This window comes from Marmota flaviventris, chromosome 3, assembly GCF_047511675.1.
Source record: "Marmota flaviventris isolate mMarFla1 chromosome 3, mMarFla1.hap1, whole genome shotgun sequence".
Taxonomy (NCBI): Eukaryota; Metazoa; Chordata; class Mammalia; order Rodentia; family Sciuridae; genus Marmota; species Marmota flaviventris.
In genome coordinates this window covers 116758468-116783254 of record NC_092500.1, presented here as the reverse complement: position 1 = coordinate 116783254, position 24787 = coordinate 116758468, and the positions used below count along the sequence as shown (strand labels likewise).

At 37.2% G+C, this 24787-nt stretch overlaps 1 protein-coding gene across 2 annotated transcripts; it reads left to right on the top strand.

Moving 5' to 3' along the window:
• Nucleotides 1–73: 73 nt before the first annotated feature.
• Usp18 (ubiquitin specific peptidase 18) lies at nt 74–23311 on the top strand. 2 transcript variants are annotated; one of them, XM_071610260.1, is made up of 11 exons: nt 74–216; nt 6869–7125; nt 8102–8198; nt 9036–9181; nt 14367–14446; nt 14725–14871; nt 15281–15370; nt 15909–16076; nt 20799–20930; nt 21470–21519; nt 22858–23311. In XM_071610260.1, exons 2-11 carry the CDS (start codon nt 6975–6977, stop codon nt 22901–22903), a joined length of 1107 nt encoding a protein of 368 aa, XP_071466361.1. In that variant the 5' UTR covers nt 74–216; nt 6869–6974; the 3' UTR covers nt 22904–23311. The 2 variants fall into 2 exon arrangements, with proteins under 2 accessions (XP_071466361.1, XP_027807073.2); XM_027951272.2 differs by having other exon boundaries at nt 6852–7125.
• The last annotated feature ends 1476 nt before the right edge of the window (nt 23312–24787 follow it).

Sequence of the window (24787 nt, the reverse complement as noted above, 5' to 3'; positions counted from 1 at the left end):
AAACGAAAGCCTAGGGGCTGGGGCGGAGCGGGGAGGAGTGGCGGCTGCAAGGAAAGGGGGCGCTCAGCCAAACGCGGGCCAGGTGGCAGGCAGAGGCCGCGCGCAGCGCGGGTTGCCACCGGGAGCTCTGCTTACCGTGCCGAGTTGGTGAGGAGCTCATCGAGACCGGACGGGAATTCAGTTTCAGTGGAAGCTCGAGGCTGCTAGGCCCTTGAGGCAAGTTTGAGGCTAATATTGGAAGTTTTCTTTCTAGGAAAGATATCCAACGGAACTCTGCTTATAGTCTCCAAATAATTAAGAAATTTATTTGGGCTCTGCAAGTGATAATAATGCATGTTTTCATTGAGTGAATATATGGGGTCAATAATTTCCCCCCCCCAAACTAATATATTTATTTGAACTTTTAGCATGTCTTTGTGTTTAATTAAAAAAAGAAATGACAAAAGTTTTGCAAACTTGTAAAAAATATGCAAGTAACGCAGACAAATGTGTAAAGTAGAAACCAGGTTCACTAATATTGAACATTTTGTGTTTACTTTATCAGTTTTTAAAATTCTTTTCTAAGTTCAACTTAGTATATCATGGACATCTTTTCATGTCAAGACATATAGATATGTCAATGGCATACATTTTTTATAGGTACTGTATGGGAAGTACGTTATTTAAACAACGCATGGACATTTAGGTTGTTTCCAGTTTTTACTGGTTTAGATGAGCCAGCACTGAATATAATTTTATGTGCACATTCTTGCAAATATATGAATATATTTGTGAGAAATTCCTAGAAGTAGAATTGCTGGGTCAGTGGAGATATATATAATTAATTTTGTCAAACTGTACAAATCAGAGTCTTTTAGTCTTAATCACTCTCCTCCCATTTTCTTGGACGAAAGCTAAATTTAGACCTTTAAACATAAAACTCCATTCCAAATATCCCTGAAAATCTGAATCCAAAGTGTTGGGAAATTAAAGCACAGGCTTTATTTTCATACTTAACAACCTAGTTATACTTTGAAATCTTTCCAAAAAAACAAAGCAAATATTTTAAAATATTTCATGTGATGTTTTCTTTTGGGTGTTATACCGAGCAAAGCCAAGTGGAGAGTTTAATGTAGACATCCAGGTTATCCTATGAGTTCACAGGAACAAAATAGAGAAGAAAGAACACAGTTATACAGCTCCATCTTGATTTATGATGCATTTAGCAAAGAACAAAAAAAAAAAAAAAAAAAAAAAAAAGAGGGGACCTCTTTTGTTTTTCCTTTTTAAATCACTGAAATTGTGCTGTGAATTTGACACTTTTATGCAGTGTTGGCTCACAAAGGGGAAAATGTTTAACATGAAGAGAACCAAAAAGAAGGTAAGTCGTTCATTCTTTGGGGGAGAATAGCTCAAACTTTCCCAATTACTTTGGATTTTATCTGGAATACTCTAATTTGTGTCCAGCATATTGCCATTACCCATGAAATGTAAACAGGTGAACAAATCATTAAGAATGGGTTCTAAACTGGTTGGGGTGGCTTCTGCCTATTGTCCCAGCTTTGGAGGCTGAGGCAAGAAAATTGCTTGCGTCTAGGAGTTTGGGACCAGCCTGGGCAGCAAATAGTGAGAATCTGTTTAAAAAAAAAAAAAAAGTCTCAATATGTTGTCATTGGATTTGAAAGACAGGGAAGTTGCTTATATATTGTTGCCAACATATTAATTTTGTTCCTCTTATAGCATTTAAAGTTGGAGGCAGTTTTGTACAATTTCCCACAACCTCTCATTGGTTTAGTAGTGCATGAAGTTAGAGATCCAGGCAAAACCAGGTTCTTCCTACCATGTCTTTGGCACTTTTGCTATATCTCTGTTCTCTGGCTACTATGGTGGTGGGTCTATACATATATAATATATATATTATATATGTATATAATATATACAATGTATATTCTATATAATAAGAGTTATTTCCATCACTCTTATTCAGAAAGGGTAGAGCTAAATTGGTTTAGTACTTTGGAGCTCCCCCCACCTTTTTTTTTTTTGTAAGGGGTTAAGTTTGGAGATTCATCTTCCTTGAAATATATTCATTCTCTTTTCTCTGGTGGATGTTTATTGCACCTGCATAGTTCACGTGAACACCCTCTCTGCCCACTTTGCCTTTCCCCATTTTCTTCAGATCTTTAAGTTTCACTTTCTTCCCTTTTGTTGCCCTACCTACTCATCTCCCCTGTGATCAATCTTAAAATGTTGCTGCAGTTTTGTGTTTCCCCTTTGGGACCTGACCTGTCTGCCTGTCCAAATGATATATTCCATTGCAGGACCTTTTCTAGTCAGTTTTATTAGATGTCTGTCAATGATGATCTCAAGTATTTATTTTTAGTTGATGAAATTGTCTGCTGTCACCATTTCTTTTTCAGCTTGACTCCACTACAAGCTACTTGGCCTACAAGCTTCATAAGGGACAACTCTTTATAACTATCTTTTAAAATAGTTAGCAAAGTGTGGTGGTAGCATGCCTGTACTCTTAAGTGATTCTCAAGGCTGAGACAATAGGATAACAAATTTGAGTCCAGCCTCTGATTCTTAGTAAAACCCGATCTTTTTTTCTTTTTTGGTACTGGGGATTTAACCTAGGGGTGCTTTACCACTGAGCCACATCCCCAGTCATTTTTTATTTTTTATTTTTTAAATAATTTTTAGACAGGGTCTTGCTAAGTTGCTGAGGCTGGCCTTGAACTTGTGATCCTCCTGCCTCAGTGTCCCAAGTCATAGGGATTACAGGTATGCACCACCTCATCTGGATCCTTTTCATTTTTTTTTTTTTTTTTGATTTTAAGATAAGGTCTTATAAACCAGGCATGGTGGCAAACTCCTGTAATCCCAGCAACTTGGGAGGCTGAGCCAGGAGGATCCTAAATTTGAGCAACTTAGCAAGGCCCTAAGCAACTTAGTAAGACCCTGTCTCAAAATTAAAAATAAAAAGAACTAAGGATGTGGTTCTCAGTGATTAAGAGTTCTTGGATTCAATCTCCAGTACAAATTATTAAAAAAAAAAAAAAAAAAAAAGAAGGAAAGAAAGAAAGGGAGGAAGGGTGGGAGGGGCTGGGGATTGAGGATGTAGCTTAGTGGTAGAGTTCTACTGGTTCAATTCCCAGTACTGCAAAAAAAAAAAAAAAAAAAAAAAAAATTGACATATTCTTTGTACATACTTATTGAGTACAGTGTGGCATTTCAATACTTGTATGTAATGTGTAATGATCAGATCAGGGTAATTGGAATTTCTACCACCTCAAACATTATTTCATTATACTGGTAACATTCAAGCTAGCTATTTTGAAATGTACAATCAATTTATTTCCACCATAGTTACCCTACTGTGCTATTCCTTCTGTCTAACTGAATGCTTAACTATCTCCTCTCCATTCTCCTTCCTCCTATTCTCTTCCCGGCTTCTTGTAACCACTATTCTGCTTTGAACTTCTATGAGATTAACTTTTTTAGTTTTCACATACAAGTGAGACATGCAGTATTTGTCTTTCTGTGCCTGACAATAAGTCACCTGACAGAATATTCTCTAGGTTCATCCATTTGTCACAAATAGTAGGAATTCATTTTATCATTGAATAATGTTTTGTTGTGTGTATGTACCATATTTTCTTTATCCATTCATTTGTTGATGGACACTTAGGCTGTAAATCTTTGCTGTTGTGAATAATGCTGCCATCAACAGTGGCATACAGATGTCTCTTCCATATTCTAATTTCCTTTGGAAATATGCACAATAGTAGAATGACTGGATCATCTAGTAGATCTATTTTTAGGTTTGATGATCCTCCTTCTTTAGTTTGGATCTTGAATGTTTCCCGAAGGCCCACCTTAAAGGCTTAAAAGGCTTGATCTTTAGGGTAGTGCTGTCAGGAAATGGTGGACCCTTTAAAGGTGGGGCCTATTAAGAACTCTTTTCTGGGGAGTGTGCCCTTGAAGGGGATTGTGGAACAGTTAAGTCTGATTCATTCTACTGTCTTTTTTCTATTCCCATCCTTCCTTCTTTTCCTTTCACTTCTGAACTTCTATTCCTCCCTCCCCCCATTATTGTGTGTTAGCATCCGCATATCAGCCTTTGGTTTGGGGGGACTGGCTTATTTTACTTAGCACAGTAGTCTCCAGTTCTATCTGGCAAAAGTTATAAAGTCATTTTTTTAAATGTACCCACTGCACTTTCAATATGTGCCCTGGTAATGGGTAGTAATGACCAATCTATCCATACAACTTATGATTTTCAGATTATATCTTTTATTATTTGTCCTTTAATGTGTGCTAGTCTTAATTTATTTGGTGCATTGCTTGGCATCTTTCAATTCATTTTTACCTGGATATTCCTCATATATCTCACTAGGAAGCAGTTTCTCCATCCCCAAACTTGGTTTGACTTCTGCTTTTCTGTGTTAAAAGACAGGACTTTGTGAAGTCCCTTCTGCCTTTTACTGAAAACTCCCATCTCAGCCAGTCAAAACTGAGGGTTGTTGGGGCAAAGGCAGGAAGGAATTTGTAACTGAGATTTGTCATCCACTGTGTCAGTTCTGCATTGCCTGTTGGCGCTGTGCTGTGTGCTCTGTATACGAGAAAGATGATTTGATTCCCTTAGGCCTGTGTCAGACCATGTGTTTTCCTTAGAGTATTAGCCTTAATTCTACATTCCAATTAATTACATAATAATATAATAAATACTTATGAAACTCCTTCAACACTCAGCTAAAATATTATAAGCAATGGCTCTCCACTGACTTGTTCTCCTGCATTCCCCTCAGAGTAATTGGCATGTGGTTTTCATTATCTATTTAAAAAGTTTAATAAATAAATGAATGAAAAAAAATAAAAAGTTTTATCGTACATGCATATATTGATGCATAAGCAATATAATGTTCTATTGAGCTTGAGTTTAAATCTAAAGAATTCACATTATATATGTTATCTTCTGGGAATCGTTTTTTCGAGTTAACATTGTGTTTCTAAGATTCAGTATCTTGTGACGTACATTATGGTTATTCATATTCATTGATGAATAAGTGAGTAATATCCTTGTATTCTGCTATATAAGCAGTGCTGCTATGAGTATTGGTATAGATGTCTCTGGGGACACATGTAAGAATTTCCCTTGCAGTCTGGGTGTGTTGTTCAGTGGCAGAGTATTGCTTATTATGTCAGGGCCCTTGGTTTGATCCCCACCAGTAGAATAAACTAAAACAAAACAAACAACCAAAACCCCAGAACACTTGGAATTTTGGGGTTGAGGTTGAGTGGATGTTTAACTTTAAAAGATAATGCCAATTTTTTTTCCAAAGTGATTATACCATTTTATGCCCCCATCCTTGTAGTAGATAAAAATCCTATTTATCCAGGTCCCCTGGATCAGAATTTTTTTCTGTGCATATTTTTAATTGACACATAAGATTACATATTTATAGATTACAACATTACATTTCAGTACATGTTTATAATGCATAATGATCAAATTCTATTAGAATTCCTAATTGTTACCAGTTGAATAGTGTAAATTGCTATCTCATTATGGTCCTGATTTGAGTTTGCATGTCTATTACTTAAGCAGTTATTTTTTTATAAAATTAAAATTCTGGAACACTTTTATAATTCTTCCATGTCAAGTTCCAGAATTTTAATTTTATAAAAAAATAACTGCTTAAGTAATAGACATGCAAACTCAAATCTTTTGATTTATTGACATTTTCAAGGGCAAGTTTCATGAAAGAGGTGAGTCTGGAACTGAGTTTATTAAAGATGAGAGGGAATAGTTTGAAACAAGGGATATCTTGAAGCACAGCAGGTTGTACACAAAAGATCAACTGGTAACATAGAATGTAAGTTTATGTGAGTGTGTGCTGCTTATAGTCCTTTGCACACACTCACATCCTCTTTCCCCAAACTCTTGATTTTTTTTTCCAAACTCTGATCTTTTTTGTACAACCTGCTGTGTGGCAGTGACGTGGCTGCTACCTAGTGGAGATTTGAGGGAAGTGCGTAGTGTCTTGGTATCCATGGTTATGAATTTGTTGTAAAACACATGAGAGATCCCTCCTGGAATTGCATGCTGGGGAGAATTTACAGGTGTCAGGTCTGTGTTGTCAAGAGGAAGTAAAGAAGTAGAATAATTTGAGTACTGTAGTTTTTATGTCCTCATCCATGCAAACCTTTGGTTTGCATGGAGAAGTGCTCAGTTGTATTCTGTCAAGAACCAATGCTCCTCTGGGCCTGGGGAATGTGTGTCTGTTGAATGTGTGTCTGTGAACCACCACATCCACAAGTGGAGAGACAGCTATTCCTCACATTAGGATACAATTAATTAATTATTTGAATAGCTCTGTGCATAAAGTGCACAGGAGCATAGACAACATCTAGGCCTTCCTAAGGACCCAGCACAAGCTTCCCAGAAGACAGAACATTTTGTTGGAACTTGGATGTCTGTAGGAGTATCCCAGTAAGTTAGAGGTGTGGATAGCAAGGAATTTGCTGTGAGAAGCCTTTAAGCTGTGGAAGTGACAGTTGGGGATGGGAGTGAGGAGCAAAGAGACACTGGGCTTCTCATCTGGTCCCCTTGGTGAATGTTAGTTACATCATTTACCAAAAAGAGAATCTGGAGGTGGGGAGAAGAGTTCAGTGTTAGGGTATGACAGTCTACTCTGGAGAAGAACAAATGGAAACGAGGGTCAGGTGTATCTAGCTTAGTTGTTATTTACAGTCCTTGAGCTTTATTAGTCAATATCCCTAATCAGTTATCTCTTCTCTAAGACTTGGCTCTTTGAAATCAGAACTTATTGAATTAATATGCTTTCCTCCTGTCTTATTCTTATTAGGTTGTGTGTTTTCACAGAGGCTCTGTTGCACCTGGCCCATGTGAGCTCCTCCTGGAAGTTAAGTGGTGGAGTCCTGAACACCTGCCAGGCAGCCTTGGCCTGGGGATTTTGAAGTCATCATTAATGGGCAAAGTGTTCGCGTTCCTGAGAGAAACTTGCCAGTTAATCCTGGCTGAGTCTCAGCAGTACCCGGGGGAATCCACCTCGAAGAAGGAAGAGAACAACAACATGAAGAGGGAGAGAGAACATTTCAATGCCTGGGACAACCCTCATGGTCATTAGAACCTCCTATTTTTCTCTTTTTGACTTCATAGAAATGCTTCATTTACTTACTACACTCTGTTGCACTAGAGCTTTTTGGTTAATGGGTCCAGATCACTTGTGTCTCAGTTTCTGTGTCTGTGGAATGGAGATGATAATGGTAGTGAGCACAGAGGGTTGTTCCAGGGATTAAATGAGATAATCTGGGGAAACGGCTTTAAACCAATGCTTGCCACGTAATGTGCAGCATTAGTTTCTGCTTTTCTGTTACCCTTTACAAGTCTGTGTAGAATCGAGATGCTCTTACTGATTTGGGAGCAGAAATCTGCGTTACATGTTACACCTGGATTTTGATATTTTTACTGCCCTGTCTCTTATACACCAATGCCCATTCCCCAGGAATTCTGACATTTAGTGGTACTGCTTCCCTTTTAAATTGCTCACCTGTGGGGTCTGGTGAGTCTGTGCTGGGAAAAGAAAGGTTGGTTGCTAGTGGAACGGAGAATTGTTTTATCTTTTGGTTTTCTCATAGTTTGAAAGTTTCTACTGGATTTTAGTCTCTTGGGGTAAATTTAGAGTATGTGGATCTTCCCCAAAGTTTGACAGCCATTCTGACACAGCTGTAGAGACCAGTTGGGGAGGAAACTTGGTACCCCAGTTATGCTTTCAGAAAGTTTTTTTCCCTTTGCTCTTCCAACAACTGTTTGTGCAGAACTGTTTGTATCATTCATTTGTCAATGCATGATACACTTTTTGGGTGACATCTCCTTTCTGGTGGACTATTGAAACTTGTCTTGTTATTTAACTTCTCAAAGGTTCATGCATATCTCCTCTCAAATTTGTTTACAAGTTCCATAGTGAATTCTTTGTACATCTGAGATATTTCAAAGGATTTCATGTCCTCAGTAGATGCTAGAAAAACATTTGATTTTTGTTAAATCCTTTAACTGTGCTTTACTCTCAGTATTTTTTTTCTTTTCCTTTTATAGGCCTGGTTGGTTTACACAACATCGGACAGACCTGTTGTCTTAACTCCCTAATTCAGGTATTCATAATGAACGTGGACTTCACCAAGATATTGAAAAGGTAAGACTGTTATTCAGGTTAATTGATATGTATATTATTTTATGTTTTTTATTCAGTTACAGTGACTTGGACTTTAGAAGTCTTCTTTCAAAATTTGTCAAAGAAAAGATATTTTTTTCTGCTTTTCTGCATTAGAATTGCTTAAGAAGTTTTAAAAATACACAAATACCATATCCCACCTCCATTTACTTGGTTTCAGTTGGTCTGGGTTGGGGCCCAGACATTGGTACTTTTTAAATGCCTCCTTCTGTAGGTGATTTTTAAATGCAGCAGTCATTGAATTAGACCAATGTCAGAGAAACTGTCAGTGGAGCCAAGTGTGTGCATACTCATTCTTTTTGCCCCGTGCACTCTTCTTTTTTTCCTTCATTGACAGGAAAATTGAGAGATGCCTATAATTTAAGGAATCATTGCCTAAATACATGCCATCCCTTCATGTTGCACTTTCTACCCAGGACTTAACTTAGCATTTGCCTTTTCTGTTTGAAGTTCTTCAGACTGGACATTTCACTGCTTGCCTCATATGTGAACCCAGAATCTGGTGCATCTGCCCTTTATTCTAGCATGATTATTGGTCGGGGTGGAGTTGCTGAGGCAGCAGTTGTGTTGGTCCCCTTCTCAAGGGTATTCTGTTTAGCCAATTCACTAACATGGTGGTTCTTTACCTTGGTTACCCATTTAAATCATCTAGGTCCCACCCCCAGAATTCTGATTTAGTTTATATGGGGAGTGGTCTGGACATGGAGATTTTTTAAAAGTTTCCTAAGTGATTCCAGTATGTACCTCACATGGACGACTGTGGGTGAAAGGAGGTTCCTGGCTGTTCTTATTCGACAGGATAAAAGTGCCAAGGGAAGCAGGAGAACAGAGAAGAAGTGTTCCCTTCCAGCTTCTTTTGCTGCTGGAGAAGATGCAAGACAGTCGGCAGAAAGCAGTGCGACCCATGGAGTTTGCCTACTGCCTCCAGAAGTACAATGTGCCACGTAAGACAGTCCTTTCAGTTCTGGCTGCTGCCTACTGATCTAAAGAGGCTGGGAGCCTGGGAGGCAAGAGAGTGAGGAAAAGGGCAGTGAATGAATCAGGGCTCTGTACTTGGTGCACATCTGTGATTGTGGCAGTTTGTGAACCTGAGATAGGAGGATCCCAAGTTCCAGCTGGCCTGGCAACTTAGTGAAACCCTGTTTCAAAATAAAAAATTGGGGATATAGCTCAGTGGTACAACACCCCTGGGGTTCAATCCCTAGAAACACACACACACACACACACACACACCACACAATCACCAAGAAGGAAGTGAGGTGACCCTAGGCCCCTTATTTTTTTAATTTAATTTATTTTCTGGTTATAGGTAGACACAATATCTTTATTTTATTTTTATGTGGTGCTGAGGATCGAACCCAGTGCTTCACGCATGCTAGGCGGGCATTCTACCTCTGAGCTCCAAACCCTTATTTTTAAGGTATTGGTGTATATCTGAAATTTTTTTAAACTTTTGTTTATTTTAATATATATTTTTTGTGATTATTACCAGTTTACTATTTTTTCCAATGATTTTCTTTTTAAATTGGCATAACCATACGTTTATGGGATATATTATGGTAATCTGATGCATTTTTTATAAGTGTGTAACAGTCAAATCAAGGTCATTAGCATTTCCCTTTCCTTAAACACTTTCCATTTCTTTGTGTTTCAAAGCTTTGAACTCCTCTCTCCTAATTGCTTATAAAGTGCATAATAAATAGTTGTCAGTAGTCACTCTACTGTGCTCTAGAACATTAGAACTTACTGCTACTATCTAACTCTATTTTGGTACCTGCTATTCAACATCTTCCCATCCACCCTTCTCTCTACCCTTCCTAATTTCTAATGGCTACCCTGTGACTTTCTCCTTCTTTGAAATCAACTGTTTGGTTTCCACATATAAATGAGAATGTGTGGAATGTGTCTTTATGTGTTTGATTTATTTCACTTAACATAATGTCCTCCAATTCCACCCATATTTTTGCAAATGACAGGATTTCATTCTTTTTAATGGCTGATTGATATTCCACTGTGGATAGATACCCACATTTTTTCACTCATTCATCGATCCATTGGTGAACATTTAGTTTTTTATTATTTCTTGGATATTGTGAAGAGTGCTGCAATAAATGTGAGAGTCAGATGTCTCTTTACCCAATTGTGTGTATTTATGCCAGTACCATGCTCTTTTGGTTATTGCTTTATAGTATGTTTTGAAGTCAGGTGTTGTAATGTTTCCCTTTTTGTTCTTTTGGCTCAGGTTTGCTTCAGCTCTTCAAGGTCTTTTGTGGTCCCCTATAGATTTTTTTCTAGTTCTGTGAAGAATGTCATTGGTATTTTGATATTGTCTTCTTCAATTTCTTTCATCAGTGGTTTATAATATTCATTATAGTGTTAGGTCCATTTGCTCTATACTATAATTTAACTCTGTTGTTTCTTTGTTGGTTTTGTGTCTGGATGATTTGTTCACTGATGAAAGTGGAGTATTGAAGTTCCTAAGTATTATTTTATTATTTATTCAGTCTAAGAATGTTTGTTTTATACAACTGTGTGCTACTGTGCTGGGTGAATATATATTTATAGTTGTTATAGCTTCTTGTTATCTCTTTATCATTCTGTAGTTATTTTCTTGTCTTTTTTATAATGTTTTCCTTATAGTCTATTTTTTTATGATGTAAGCTAGCTATTTCTGCTTGGTTTTGGTTTCTGTTTGTATGTTATATATTTTCCTGTCCCTTAATTTTTAATCTGTGTGTATCTTTACTGGTTAAGTGATTTTCTCGTAAAGGCATATTTTTGAGCCTTACTTTTAAAAATTCATTCATCCAGTCCATATCTTAATTAAGAGATTTAACCTATTTACATTCAAGGTTATTATTGATAAGTTGAGACCTATTTCTGTGACTTTGTTAAAAATTTTTGATTTTTTTGTGTATTTCTTGCTCCTTTCTTCCTTTCTTGTCCATTCTTATTGATGGGTGGTTTTTCTGTATTGGTAGGGTGTGATTCTCTTCTCTTTTTCTTTTGGTTCCTGCTTGACCATTGAGTTTTGTACTTTTGTGCATTTTTGTGGTGGTGGTCATCATTCTTTCTCTTCTGCCGAACTCCCTTAAGCGTTTCTTGTCAGCCTGGTGATGAATTCCCTTAGTTTTTGTCCTGGAGACTCTTTATTTCTTCTTAATTTCTGAAGGATATATCTGCTGGGGATAGTATGTTGATTGGCAATTTTTTTGTTAGTTCAAGATTTCTTTCCTGCTCAATGGAGGACTTTTAGATCAAATCTATTGGGACTCTTTTAAGCTTCCTGGACGTGAATATTTGTATCTGTCCCCAAGATTTAGAATGTTTTCATTGATTATTTCATTGAATAGATTTATTATGCCTTTTTCCTTCTCATCTTTTCTTTTGGGGGGTTACTAGGGATTGAACCCAGGGTGCTTAACCACTGAGTCACATCCCCAGCCCTTTAAAAAAATATTTATTTTTTAGTTTTAGGTGGACATAATATCTTTATTTTAATTTTTATGTGGTGCTGAGGATCAAACCCAGTGCCTCATGCATGCTAGGCTAGTGCATGCTAGTTGTGCCACTGAGCCACAACCCCAGCCTCCCCCAGCCCTTTGTATTTGTTTATTTTGAGACAGGGTTTCACTAAGTAGCTTAGGGTCTCACTAAGTTGCTGATGTTAGTCTCGAACTTGTGATCCTCCTGCCTCAGCCTCCCAAGTCACTGGAATTACAGGTGTGCTCCACCATGCCTGGCTCCTTCTCATCTCTCAATTAAAAAATTTTTTTTGTAGTTATAGATGGACAGCATGACTTTATTTTATTTGCTTTTTTTTTGTATGTGGTACTGAGGATTGAACCCAGTGTCTCACATGTGCCACGTAAGCACTCTGACACTGAGCCATAGCCCAAGCCCTCCTTCTCATCTCTTGTAGCACCCACTGTATGAATATTTGCTTATTTATTTGTGTCCTGTGGACCTTAATGGCTTTTTTAGTTCTTTAAAATTAGCTCTTTTTCATTTCATTTCTTTTTTTCCCCCCAAAGACCTGTGTTCAAGCTTGGACATTGTTTCTTCTGCTTGACTCGTTCTTCTGTTAAGGATCTCAAATATATATTGTTCAGTTTTTAGCACCACAATTTTTGAATGGTTCTTTTTTATTATGTCTTTGCTAAATTTCTTATTTATGTCATGAATTCTCTTTGTATTTTTCATTGACTTGTCTGTCTGTATTCTCTTGAATCTCAATAAGTTTCCTTAAAAGTCATTCTTTTGAATTCTTTGTCAGGTAATTTGATGACTTTCTTTTCTTCAGGGTTTGTTCCTAGAGAGTTATTAGGTTCCTTTGGAGATATTATATTACCTTGTTTTTTCACGCTTTTCTTTCCCATATGTTGGAATTTATGCATCTAGTGGGTCAGTTTTCTCTATTAAAAAAAGTGAGTATTTGTGTTTCAGATTTAGAGGAAAAACTCAACTTCTCCCCTTAAGTATAATATCTTTGAGTTTTTCACATCTGACCTTTATTGAGTTTTCTTCGTATTTAAATTTTTTAGTTGTTGATGGACTTCTATTTTATTTATTAATTTATTAATATGTGGTGCCGAGAATGGAACCCAGTGCCTCACACATGCTAGGCAAGCGCTCTACCACTGGACTACAACCCCAGCCCTGAGTTTGCTTTCTCTTTTTTGCCAGAATTTTCATTGCTTTTACAGTGGAACAGATTTATGGAGGCCCTCACTTTATCATTTCAGATGTATTTTTTCCTTCTTTTAGCCTTTCATGGCTACAGAAAGGAAAGAATTTTTAGGGAATTTTTCTTTGAATTATGATTATTTGGATACCTGTTCTCCATTAGAATAGAGGTTTCTTGGTGACAGAAATTTTCTTTAGTATGTTTTTTTCATGGCAATTTTTGTGGCATCTGCCTTGTCCTAGCCGATGTTAAGTATGTTGTGGGACAGGCAAATGACTATTTCTTAGATGAATGGGGACTCTTGGTTCTGGGATGGCCAGATAATGGCAAATTGTCTTTAAATGGTAACATGATCCAATTTCCTTTACAATCGGTGTCAGCTCTGTGGTAGGACATAATTCTTCTGTACACTATTCCCTGGAAAGCACCAATTTAACCCTACTAATAGAATGTTTCTCTTTTGAGTTTGGAATTCACTGCATTGGAATGTAGATTAATCAATCTATTAACTTATATGTAAGTTATATGTAAGTTCACTGATTGAGTGCCAGATACTATAGTGCCAGGTTTCTATGCATAAGGAAATAAGGCTGAAAGAGTCTTTGCCTCCATGAAACTCACAGTTTAGAGTCAAGACAGACACAAAACCAAACCAAAACCAATACAAACTAAAAAATGTTAAGTACAAGTTGTGATAAGTATTATGAAGGAAAGAAAATGTTTTTTGGGTGTAAGATTTTAGCTAATTTACAATGACTACCTTTTCTTGCAATATCTTTGCATTTTTTGCACTTATCTGTCCTTTTTAAAAATAGCCCTCAGTGTTTTTCATTATCTTTAACTTTCTAGTTTTCTTTTTAACAATACTATTAAATTTGATTATATCTGCCTTACCTTCACTTATAAAACAGATATAGACTTCACTGCTTAATTCCTGCTTCCTCTTATCTATTATCATCTGACTGTAGGATGGACCTTTCCCTCCTTGTCCTCCTAGGAACCTATGGGAAAACCTAGGTCACATACAGGAATTGGGGATAGTGCTCAGATTTTAGGGCACTGAATAAGAAAACACATCAAGGGACAGAGAAATGAGAGACCTTAGGAGTACAGTGAGAGCATTGGCTTTGTGTAGACACAGGAGAGAATTACTGGATCTATCTAGGTGGGTCCCCTGGTGACAGTAGAGATGGACAGTGAAATTTGGGTCATGTAATGGTTGGACTATGGCTTAAGTTTTTAGACGATCTGTCAAAAATCAATATATAAATTACTTTTCATTTTTTGAGCACCTAAAATGTAGTGCAAACTTAGCTGTTTTGGGTGTGGGAGAAGGCTAGGAAAAGATGAAGTGGTGAATGAGCATCTTGGTAGCTAGGGCACAAGGGCATGAGTAGTCTCCAGGGATCTGGCTAATTGTGATGTTACTTCTTTTTGGCCAGTGTTTGTCCAGCATGATGCTGCTCAGCTTTACCTTACAGTCTGGAACCTAATTAAGGACCAAATCACTGACATGGACTTGGTAAGATCCTGGAACAAGAGAACTCAGAGGTTTAGGATGCTACTCATATAACTCATTCAAAAATGTTTATGTAAGACGGAAAAAAGAATTAATTCATATACAATGCTTAGTACAGTTCCATAATATAATTACTCTTTTGCACCTATATATGTAAGACAATGAACTTTAGTGGCTACCATTTCTGGAGCTTTCGTCTTCTTGATCCAACTTCTGATAATAGGCCTGAGATGGTTTAGGGCTTTTTCCCTGACTTACCTCTTTCCTCCTTCCTCTTGCAGGTAGATAGGTTGCAGGCCTTGTACATGATCCGGATGAAGGAGTCCTTGATTTGTCTAGACTGTGCCAAGGAGAGTAGCAGAAACAGTAGCATGCTTACTCTCCCTCTTTGTCTTTTTGATATGGACTCAAAGCCCCTGCAAACACTGGTGAGAAACTTTTCTTGGTGGATTTGAACACTCCAATGTTGCCAATCCCTCGTTGCTTCTTTTATCCACCTTTGGCTTTGTATTTCATTTCTGTGGCTTTGCTCAAGTTCTCCTTTGACTGGCAAAATCAATCAATTAATTAATTAAAATTAATTAATAAAAAACTTCTCACCTACTTTCACTTTACTCAAAATGTTTCCTTAAATGTGCTCCTCCCATTTTATTTCTCCAAATAGTGGAATCTTTATTCTTTTTGAGATTCTACTTAATGTACTGCACTGGGCCAGACATTTAGGGGAGCTTGGAGAAAACTGGACATAAACCTTGCATCCCTACCATAGGGGTGTAGGGGATTGTTCTCTAGATGGTAAATACCAACATTGCATTTTTCTTGTTCTGGATGAGACAGGAGGATGCCCTACGCTGTTTCTTCCAGCCCAGGGTGTTATCCAGCAAGTGCTTCTGTGAGAACTGTGGGAAGAGGACACATAGCAAACAGGTACTTCTTAAATTCAGCTACTTCACTAGTCTGGGTTTGCCCCTAGTGGACTTCCTGATATCATCTTTCCAGACCCCTAAGGGTACCTCATGCTGGTTGAGGAGGGAATTTGGATTAGGCTAGTATCTGGTGTTTTAGGGCTTCTGATTTTCATAGCTGTGGATGTGGCTTCTCTCTCACTGAGAGAAACAGAGCCTTTTAAAGAATAGAGAAGATTCGAAAGAAGTGGTTAGGTTTTCCCCTATGAGATAGACTAGCTTTCTAGAGCAGACTCCATAGTTGCTCTGGTTTCAGGAGCCTCTGTAGAACCCTGGGGCTGCTGGTGCCTTCTGTGGAAGATGTGCAATGGTGTGGTAGTCAAATGTCACATGACTCTTGGAGGAACCCAACAGATTCAGTGAAATGGAACCCTTAACTCTATGTTAGATCATGCTGAATTCCTCTTTTGGAGAAGAACATTCTACTAGCCCTGATATTTTTCTGTCTTTCCATTTCAAGTGCTTTAGGACTTCACTCCACAGTGATTTTGCTTTTTCAGGACTTGAAGCTGACCCATTTGCCCCAGACCTTGACCATCCACCTCATGCGATTCTCCATCAAGAATTCACGGACAGAAAAGATCTGCCACTCACTGTATTTCCCCCAGAGCTTAGATTTCAATCAGGTTCTTTCAAATGAGCAAGTCCTCGGTGATGCCAAGGAACAGGTGAGATGTTCTTTCCCATTATATATCAATCTTATCAGGCACCACAGCCTTAAGATTCTGCCTTCCTGGACCCCTCAGCTGCTAGAAGTCGCCTGCTCAGAAGTTCTATAGTCCACATCAATGATGCAGTCTGTGTGGTAGAGTGATGTCAGGTTCCAGACTGTGATGGTAGAGTCAAGCAGCATCATGCTGGGCAAACACTGGCAAGGTGAATGGGAGCATTTCAGTTTTCGGTGGACACACATCTTTATTTTATGTGGTGCTGAGGATCGAACCCAGTGCCCCATGCATGCCAGGCGAGCGCGTTACCGCTTGAGCCACATCCCCATCCCCTATCTGAGAAATCTTGTCCTCTGCTGCCATGTTGGGATGTTCAAAGGGAGGAAAACCCAATCATAGCTTGGTGTGATTCATGGAAGCATACACAGATTCAAGACACACTTATTTTTAAACAATATTTAAATGTGGTCTTATGGAACAATGGCAGATTTTATCACCTCACTCTTACTACCAGACTTTGCTGTTGATTATGACTTTAATTTTCTCTTAAGATTCAAAAAACTTTCTTATTTCTAAACATTGGGTCTGTACTTAAAGGCCTTGAAGGATTGAGGGAAGGAACTCATAATTCAGTTCTTTGCTTTTAATTTTAAAAAGCGTGCATTGATGAGCCACACAGTTCTATCCTGACCCCTGCATCACAAATGGTCAGATTTCATACTTTAAAAAAAACTTGATTTCATTTATGGCTCTGTAGACATTTGTGTATGCTTGAATGGTGCTTGATTTCTAGTTTTTATTTGTCATAGTCTCTTATAAAATTTGCATTATTTGGCAAAAATAATGTTATTTTGAAAAAAATAACACATGGAATAGGTATAAATGCATAAGTGCAACTTTATTATTAAAATAGCCAAGGCCTACTTTGAAGGTAATAAGAAAGTAGTAAGTTGATTGGGCCAGATTTAATCAGAGGAAAGTTTCATTTAGTTGTCATGATATGACATTATATTCATTTATGGACATTATATTAATTTATTGGGAGATGCTGAGGAAAAAAATGACATAAATATCCTTTGTTCATAGGTTTGAAATACTACATTCAACAAATTTTGCATTTCCATATATATGGGTCAGTTTTTAGAACATTGTTTCTTTTACATTTTCTGTTTGTCTATTTATGCTCAGAACCATGCTATTTAAAAAGTTAAGTAAAACCTTAAGTCAGGTGCTGTGGCCCATACCCATAATTCAGCTACTCAGAAGGTTGAGGCAGGAGCATCCCAAGTTTGAGGCCAGACTGGGCGACTTAGTGAGATATTGTCTCAAAAGGGCCCTTGGGTTCAATTCCCAGTAATGAAAAATAAATTAAGGACTGATAATATGTTACAACAATATTCAGTTTATCAGGACCTCATAGGATTCTTCCTTTCTCTCTTTCCAGTTTTTCTTATTTCTCCCTACCTAGTTTTGTCTGATGAATTATATTTAAAATTTCTTCTGCTTAAAAAAGACTTTGTTATTAAAAATTTCAGATACATACCAAAGCACAATGAATTCACATGTATCCATCAAAGAGCTTAACAGTTTCCGAAACTAATGGTCAATCTTGATCTATCTCCACCTTCATCCTCTTCTTTTATCCCACCCTTAACTAGATTCAAGACACACTTATTTTTTAAACAATATTTTAAAGCAAATCCCAGACATCATGTGCTGAATTTTATGAATATTTCATTATGTCTCTCTAAAGAATAAACACTCTTTTTCTAAATATAGCTAACTCTAACTTATAATTCCTTAATATTTTCAAATATCTAGCCAGTGTTCAGATTTCTTCTTTAATTTGTGTGGTTTGTTTGAATCTAGATCCAAACGAGGTCCATGTTTGCATTTGGCTTCCCTTTCCCTCCTCCTTCCCTTCCTTCCTGTTAAATTTATTTTAGGTTTTGCCTGCCGTTTTTTTTTTCTTGTAATTTATTTTGTTGAATTTTTTATATTCCATAATTGGCTGGTTGGTGTCATTTAACATATTCCTCTAAACTCTACTATTTCTTGTAAACTGATCATCAAATCCAGGTATTGTTCTGCATTTCAAAAAAAGTTCAATATAGAGCCCTTAAGTAAAAAGAAGTATAGAGTAAGTGGGGCCCTCCATTTTGAGTGAATTAACTTCACTTGCTCTGCCTCACACCCTATCCCCTTCTTCCATTCCATTTCCAAAGTCTTAGGTTAGGGGTGTTTATATGAATGTGGAGAAACTAGAATGAAGTGTTCCTTTTTAAAAAAGTACTTTACAGAAAATGCAATTTTATTTATTTTTAAAAAATCTAAATTAGTAATTGATTTTTACTTTTTACATGCTATTTTAATTTTAATAAAATAAATTCATATTACATAGAACAAGTGTATCAACTACACTCATTGTTGATAAAATTTTAGAAATATTTGAAATTGGTTAATTGATCTAAAATAACATAAAAATTGTGTATGTTTATGGTGTACAACATGATGCTTTGATATACGTATACATTGTGGAATGAATGATTGGGTTAAACTAATGAGCACCTTCATTACCATATGTATATATTTTTTGTGGTAAAAACATTTATAATCTATTTTTTTAATTTTTGTGTGGTACTGGGGATTTAGCCCAGAAGCATTCTACTTCTGAGCTGCATCCCCAGGCCTTTTTATGTTATTTTTCAGTCAGGGTCTTGATAAGTTGCTCAGGCTGGCCTTGAACATGTGATCTTCCTGTCTTAGCCTCTCAAGTAGCTGGGATTATAGGTGTGTGCTACCAGACCCAGCTTAAAATCTATTTTTTAAAGTAAAATTGTAGTTTCTAATATATTACTGTTAATTATAGTTATTATAGTTACTGTACTGCACAAGAGATTTCCAGAACTTCTGCCTCATAATGGAAACTTAGTATTTCTTGGCCAACCTCTTACCATTCCCCTCTACTCCAGCCCTGGTAACTACTATTCTGCTCTCTGCTTCTGTTGAATTTGACTTTTTTTAGAGAGAAGAATTGTTGACATGTTGACTAACATGGAGATCAATCAAAACTCTCTCTTATCAGTATTCCTTTTTCAAAGAGAATTATCTCTTTTTTGATTTTCTAAGATTTTGAGGGAGTAGAATGATTTACTGCAATGTCTAATGAATGCTTTTGGGCTTTTCCCCTAAATATTTCTGTGATATTCCATGTTATTGATACTTAAAAACATCAACTTACCCTAAGTTTCTCGCATAGGGTTTCTTCTTCCATTGCTAGATCATTTTCTGCATGTCAGTTTAGCTGAAACGTAGGTTTAGTTCTATTCCTTCTTCTCTCAATATTTTGAAGATCATCTCATAAATTCTAATGGATTCAATAATTGTCTCAAACTGAAGGTTTCTGAGTCCATATCTTCTGTTGAGTTTTTTTCTTGGTCTCCACACCAGAGTTTTTACCTTCCAATTTAATATTCTCACAGTCTCCAAATTCATTGTCCTTAATTTCAAACAGCGCTGTTTCATGTTGACTTTATAGTATCAACATCTACCGAATTACCAAGCCAGAAATCTGGGATTCATCCATGTGATGCCCCCCATGCCCCTACCTAATTCAATCAGTTACAAAGCACCTTTAATTATTTCTGCCTAATTTTGTACAAATCTGTCCCTTCATTTCTACCTTTACTCTTATGTTCTTCAGAGTATGAACTGGGTTTCAATCTACCTCTTTCATTTGTTTTGGCCTTGGTTAAATTATCTTTTTTTCCAGAGCTCAGATTGTACCTCTGTTAGATAGAGCATTACTAGTACCCACCTCAGAGTGTTGTTTATTAAATGAAATAATTTATGTAAAAACCAACTGCATACTAAATGCCAAAAGTTAGCTAATAATAATGATTATTATCACTTTAATGACTAACACTGACAGTAATCATTCAGGTTATACCATTTCTTCCTCACTGTATTTTTGTATTTTAATTTATCTCATTGACTTCCTATCACACATGAACTTTCCATTTATTTTTTCAAGGTACATTGTTTCAGTGGTTTTTCTCAAAAATAAATCTGATGATGTTGTTTTTTCCTTAAAATTGTTTGAATGTTCTCCCTCATTCATGGGATAAAGTTCTAATTCTTTTCTTTTTTAAATTTTGAGATAGGGTCTCACTAAGTTTTCCAGGGTGGCCTTGAATTTGAGATTTAAGTACCTGGGATGAGAGGCTAAAGTTCTAATTCCCAACTTGGTCTGTGAAGATTACCATTTTCTTAATATTCTTTGCTCTGTTAAGCTGCTGAATCTTTGCAGTTTCTGGGTTTGCATTAAAAATACTGCCTTCTTATAACTTGCCTGCTGATCTTATCCATCCTTTAAGGTCAGTTAAAACAGTCCTTCACTGGTAAGCTTTCCCTAGCCCCTTAGCCCTTCCTTAGCTGTTCATTCCTTCTTCTTTTTTTGGGGCAAAAATGGATTCTTCCAAAATTACCTGTAAATATACTTTTTTTTAAATAAAACATGCCATTATAGTTCGGTTTATATACTTGTTCTTCCATTAGCAATGAGATTTTTGAGGTCAAGGACTTTTTCCTAGTATCTTTGAAGTACCAGTGCCTGACAAAGAGCAGGAAGTGAATAAATGTGTGATGACTTAATATTTCATTTTTCAAGTCTGAGTTTAGAAAAAGAGGGGGTGAATCATTTTATGCTTTGTCTTCTTCCAGTCTGAAGGGCAGTTTGAACTCTTTGCTGTGATTGCCCATGTGGGGATTGCTGACTTGGGTCATTACTGTGCCTATATCCGGAATTCTGTGGATGGAAGATGGTTTTGCTTCAACGACTCCCATGTTTCTTGGGTGAGAAACAACACCAAAAATTGCCTCTTACCCTGAACTATCCACCTGTAATAAGTTCTGAGGATCTTCCTGGATCCTCAAGGCCAAGACACAGTATGGTATTGTTCTTTGTGTGTGAGGGTGGGTTATGACTTCAAAACCCTATTCTGCATGAAATCCCTATCTGGTTTATAGCTTTGTAAATCTCTGTAAGAGGCCATTACCTCAATGTCCAGGTTTCTGGTGCTGTGGACTCCTTGCTCTGTAGCTCCTTGCTCTGTGGGAAACTTCTGTAAAGCAAGAAGAGTTATAGATATGTAAGATATATACATACATATGTATGTAACTCTGGGGAAAGCATGACCAAGTTCAAGAGGAGGAATGAGGCTATTAAAAATACTATTATGCGTGACATACTATAATTAGATGCTCCAGCTCTTGGGAGTTACTAGGGTGGGTTTGTCTAGAGGAGTGAAAGAGGGCAAATTGCAGCATCCTATATTCTGTGGATATTTAGTAAATGGTCAGCCAGGTGCTGACTTCTGTTTATGTACTTCTAGGTGTCCTGGGAAGACATCCAGTGTACCTATGGAAATCGTAATTATCGCTGGTAAGAGAAGTATTTGGGTGATGGAAACCTGATGAATTTAAGCTGATTCTTGGAGCTGTATGGAACTCTCATGGACTTAGCCATTGCTTATATTCTGATGGCTTTCCAGGGACTAACCATTCAGCCTCATTTGTCAGCACCCATCCCTCTACACCATAGTGTTCTAACAATTTAGACTCCAGTAATCCTCAAGTATAAGTGACCATGTCTGCCATCTTCCCCTTCTAACTACACATAAGGAGTTTCTGCATTGCCCTCTCCTGATTTACCTTTTGTGCAAACTCCCCCTCACATTTCAATACTCATGACTTTCTCTGCTCATCAAAGTCTTATTGGTTGACCTGATCAGATTTGTAGGGGCTTCTTGTGTGCTTTTATTGCATCTTGAGCATAACTCCATCATAGCAGGAATCACGCTGTTTTTAAATTGTTTTGATACATCCTTTCTTTCACATTAGACCTTTGTACTCTTTGGGGAGAGAAAGATCATTTTTTTCATATTTCTTTGTCTGGTATAGTGGCTTGCATTTAATAAGTATCAAATAATACTTTTTAAATTGGTAACTATGTCAGGGAAGGAAGCTTTAACTTTATCAAGTTAAAACAGAGAGACTTTGTAAGTTTTTCTGGCTGAGTTTCTGGAATAGGAGTGACAGTGTATGCCAAAGATGATATTAAAGATGATTTTCAGTTGCAGAGATAGGTTCTATTATTTGAAAGTAACAAATTAGGTGTAATTTGTGTTTGAAGCCTTTCTCAGGCTTCTTCTTTTTCATATTTCTCTTCTATTTCTTCTAAGCTATCTTTCTTACATGTCCAGTCTTTGTTGTAGTTATTGATTGATCCATGATTTAGATTAGGGATTGTCAGACTTAACTCTGTAAAGGACCAGAGAGAAAATATTTTAGGTTTTATGGGCCATAGTCTCTGTTTCAAGTACCCAACTCTGTCATTTTAGCATAAAAGAGGACACAGACAGTACATGAATGAATTAATTTAATTGGCTATGCTTCACTTACATTTATTTGCAAAAAACAGGGTTGGTCTTGGCTCATGGTCCCATAATTTGTCAACATATGATTTAGATATTAACTAGTAGCATATTTAGTGGTTATTTCCCACCAAGTCACTATTTTGTTTCTCTCTGAAGAGTTGTTTTTTGTTGCTGTAACAAAATACATGAGGCTGAGTAGACGAGGCTGAGTAGATAATGGATAGCTGAAGGTTTGATTCAACAGCCTGGAAGTTTGCTAATGCTTGTCCTATCATGAAATAATAATATTGTTTCACTATCAGTGGTTCATTTTGCTATGCTGATGAATTTTCTCATCTTTCTAGGCAGGAAACAGCATATCTTCTGGTTTACATGAAGACTGAGTCCTAATGGATATTTATTCTATATCTTCAGAGATTGACAGACTATCATTTTCCTTTCCTATTCTTGGATCTATTGACTCTTGTATGAGATTCTACAATGAAAAAAAGCATCACTTTCCAACTGTATAGTTACATGTTATTTATAATCAGGTGGGGATTATGTTTTGGATCTGGTTTGTCTTTCAAAGGTTCATGTGCTGGAGACTTGGCCAAACATGGCAGTGTTGAGGTGGTGGAAACTTTTTAAGGGGTGGGGCCTGGTGGGAGGTAAGTAAGTTCATTGTTTTTCCCCTTCTTCATGATGATGGTTCCCTTTCACTTCTCAACCATGTTCTGATTGCCAGCTTGTTGGCATCATGCTGATAAGACCTTCCAGTCACCAGAATGTGAGCCAAATAAATGTATTTACAAAGTACTCAGCCTCATGTATTTTGTTATAGCAATAGAAAACATATTAGCCCAATTATCATACTAGTTAACAATGATATTGCACAGGTCAGAATCAAAATGTGTACTTTTATCTGTAGATCCTGGCCACATGGCTAGATAAGGGTTATCAGTGTTACTTACTTTGAAAGACATTAACTCTCTAGTTGGAGGATTGTATTTAGTTGAGGGAGTCCAAGTAATTCCCATGGAAAAAAACACTGGTAGTGGAAGGCATTTGGATAGCAAGGGGCAGTGGTAGGGAAGTCAATATTTCAATATTTTACAACTATTGGGACCATACTGGTTTGTACTGGCTGAATATCAGTTCCATTTATAATTTGTTACTCATTTAATTGGAAACTATGTATTGATCACCTGTTCTCCATCAGATAATGTACAGGCACAATAACATTCTTTCCATCGAAAGGAGTTTGCAGCTTAATCAGGGATAATTAAAACCCATAGGATACTGAATGTTTGTGCTATAGGAATTCAAAGGATGGTTAATCACTTCTATTGTGAGGCCATAGGAGAAGACTTCAGACTGGAAAGAGGTTGGGTTGAAGAACAATCCATTTGTAGGGAAAACATACTCAGTGGCTTGAAAGGTTTGAAAAAATCCACAAACCTGGATTCCCTACACAAAAGAAAAAGTGGTTATGGGAAGGGAGGTGAAGCTCAGAATGTGTGAGGCTCAAACTAGCTAAGAAATTTGTTTCAAATTTGAAAGGAAATGAATTTAAGTGGCTAAAAAAGTAATCATTAGTTGTGTTCTGTTAATTAATCTTTAAAGTGGCTGGTGATGTGGATTAGATAAAGGTATGATAGTGGAAATGGAAAGACATTCAGAGCCCCTGGAGCCATTTTGGAGGAAAACGGATGTGGGTGATAGGAGAAATCCAGAGAGTCCAATACCAACCAGTAAGGTGAGCAGGGTGGGTGTTAACATACTCTGACCTTTGCCATCCAGGAGGCTCAGTTATTGGTTTGTGTTAGGTAACCTGCCAAATTCTGGGAACTCAAGGATAGGATATTAAAGCAGGCAGGATATTAAACATGACCCTTTGTGTCCAATCATGCCAAGTTCACAGGAGAGTTTGTCTTAACAACAGGCTTCAGTTCATAAAGGGCTTTGTTGTGTGGTTAGTGCTAGGAACACAACTGTCCCAGGGTCATCTGCCTGGTGTTATAGTTTAGTAGATGTGAGTGCAGGCCTCTCACATTTTTGAGGGTGATGGGAGGCATCTTTTGCACAAACATCATCCTTAACTGCCCCCCAAAACAAAGGTGTTTGGATTTCTTAGTCTGAGAGTGAACATTGGATCATTGGTATCACAATGTTTGCATCTAAGAGAAATCAGCCTTTTGCTTCTGTCATACAGTGCCCATTGTCATGTCAATTCATGCTGACATACCAGGTTTGTGACAGTTGGCCTCTGCTCAATTCTCTTTTTCAATTTTG

Coding starts and splice junctions, on each gene's coding strand:
- Usp18 (XM_071610260.1), top strand. CDS start 6,975: ATGGGCAAAGTGTTCGCGTTCCTGAGAGAAACTTGCCAGTTAATCCTG. Junction 7,126..8,101: donor TGCCTGGGACAACCCTCATG/GTCATTAGAACC, acceptor TTCCTTTTATAG/GCCTGGTTGGTTTACACAAC. Junction 9,182..14,366: donor CCAGAAGTACAATGTGCCAC/GTAAGACAGTCC, acceptor CTTTTTGGCCAG/TGTTTGTCCAGCATGATGCT.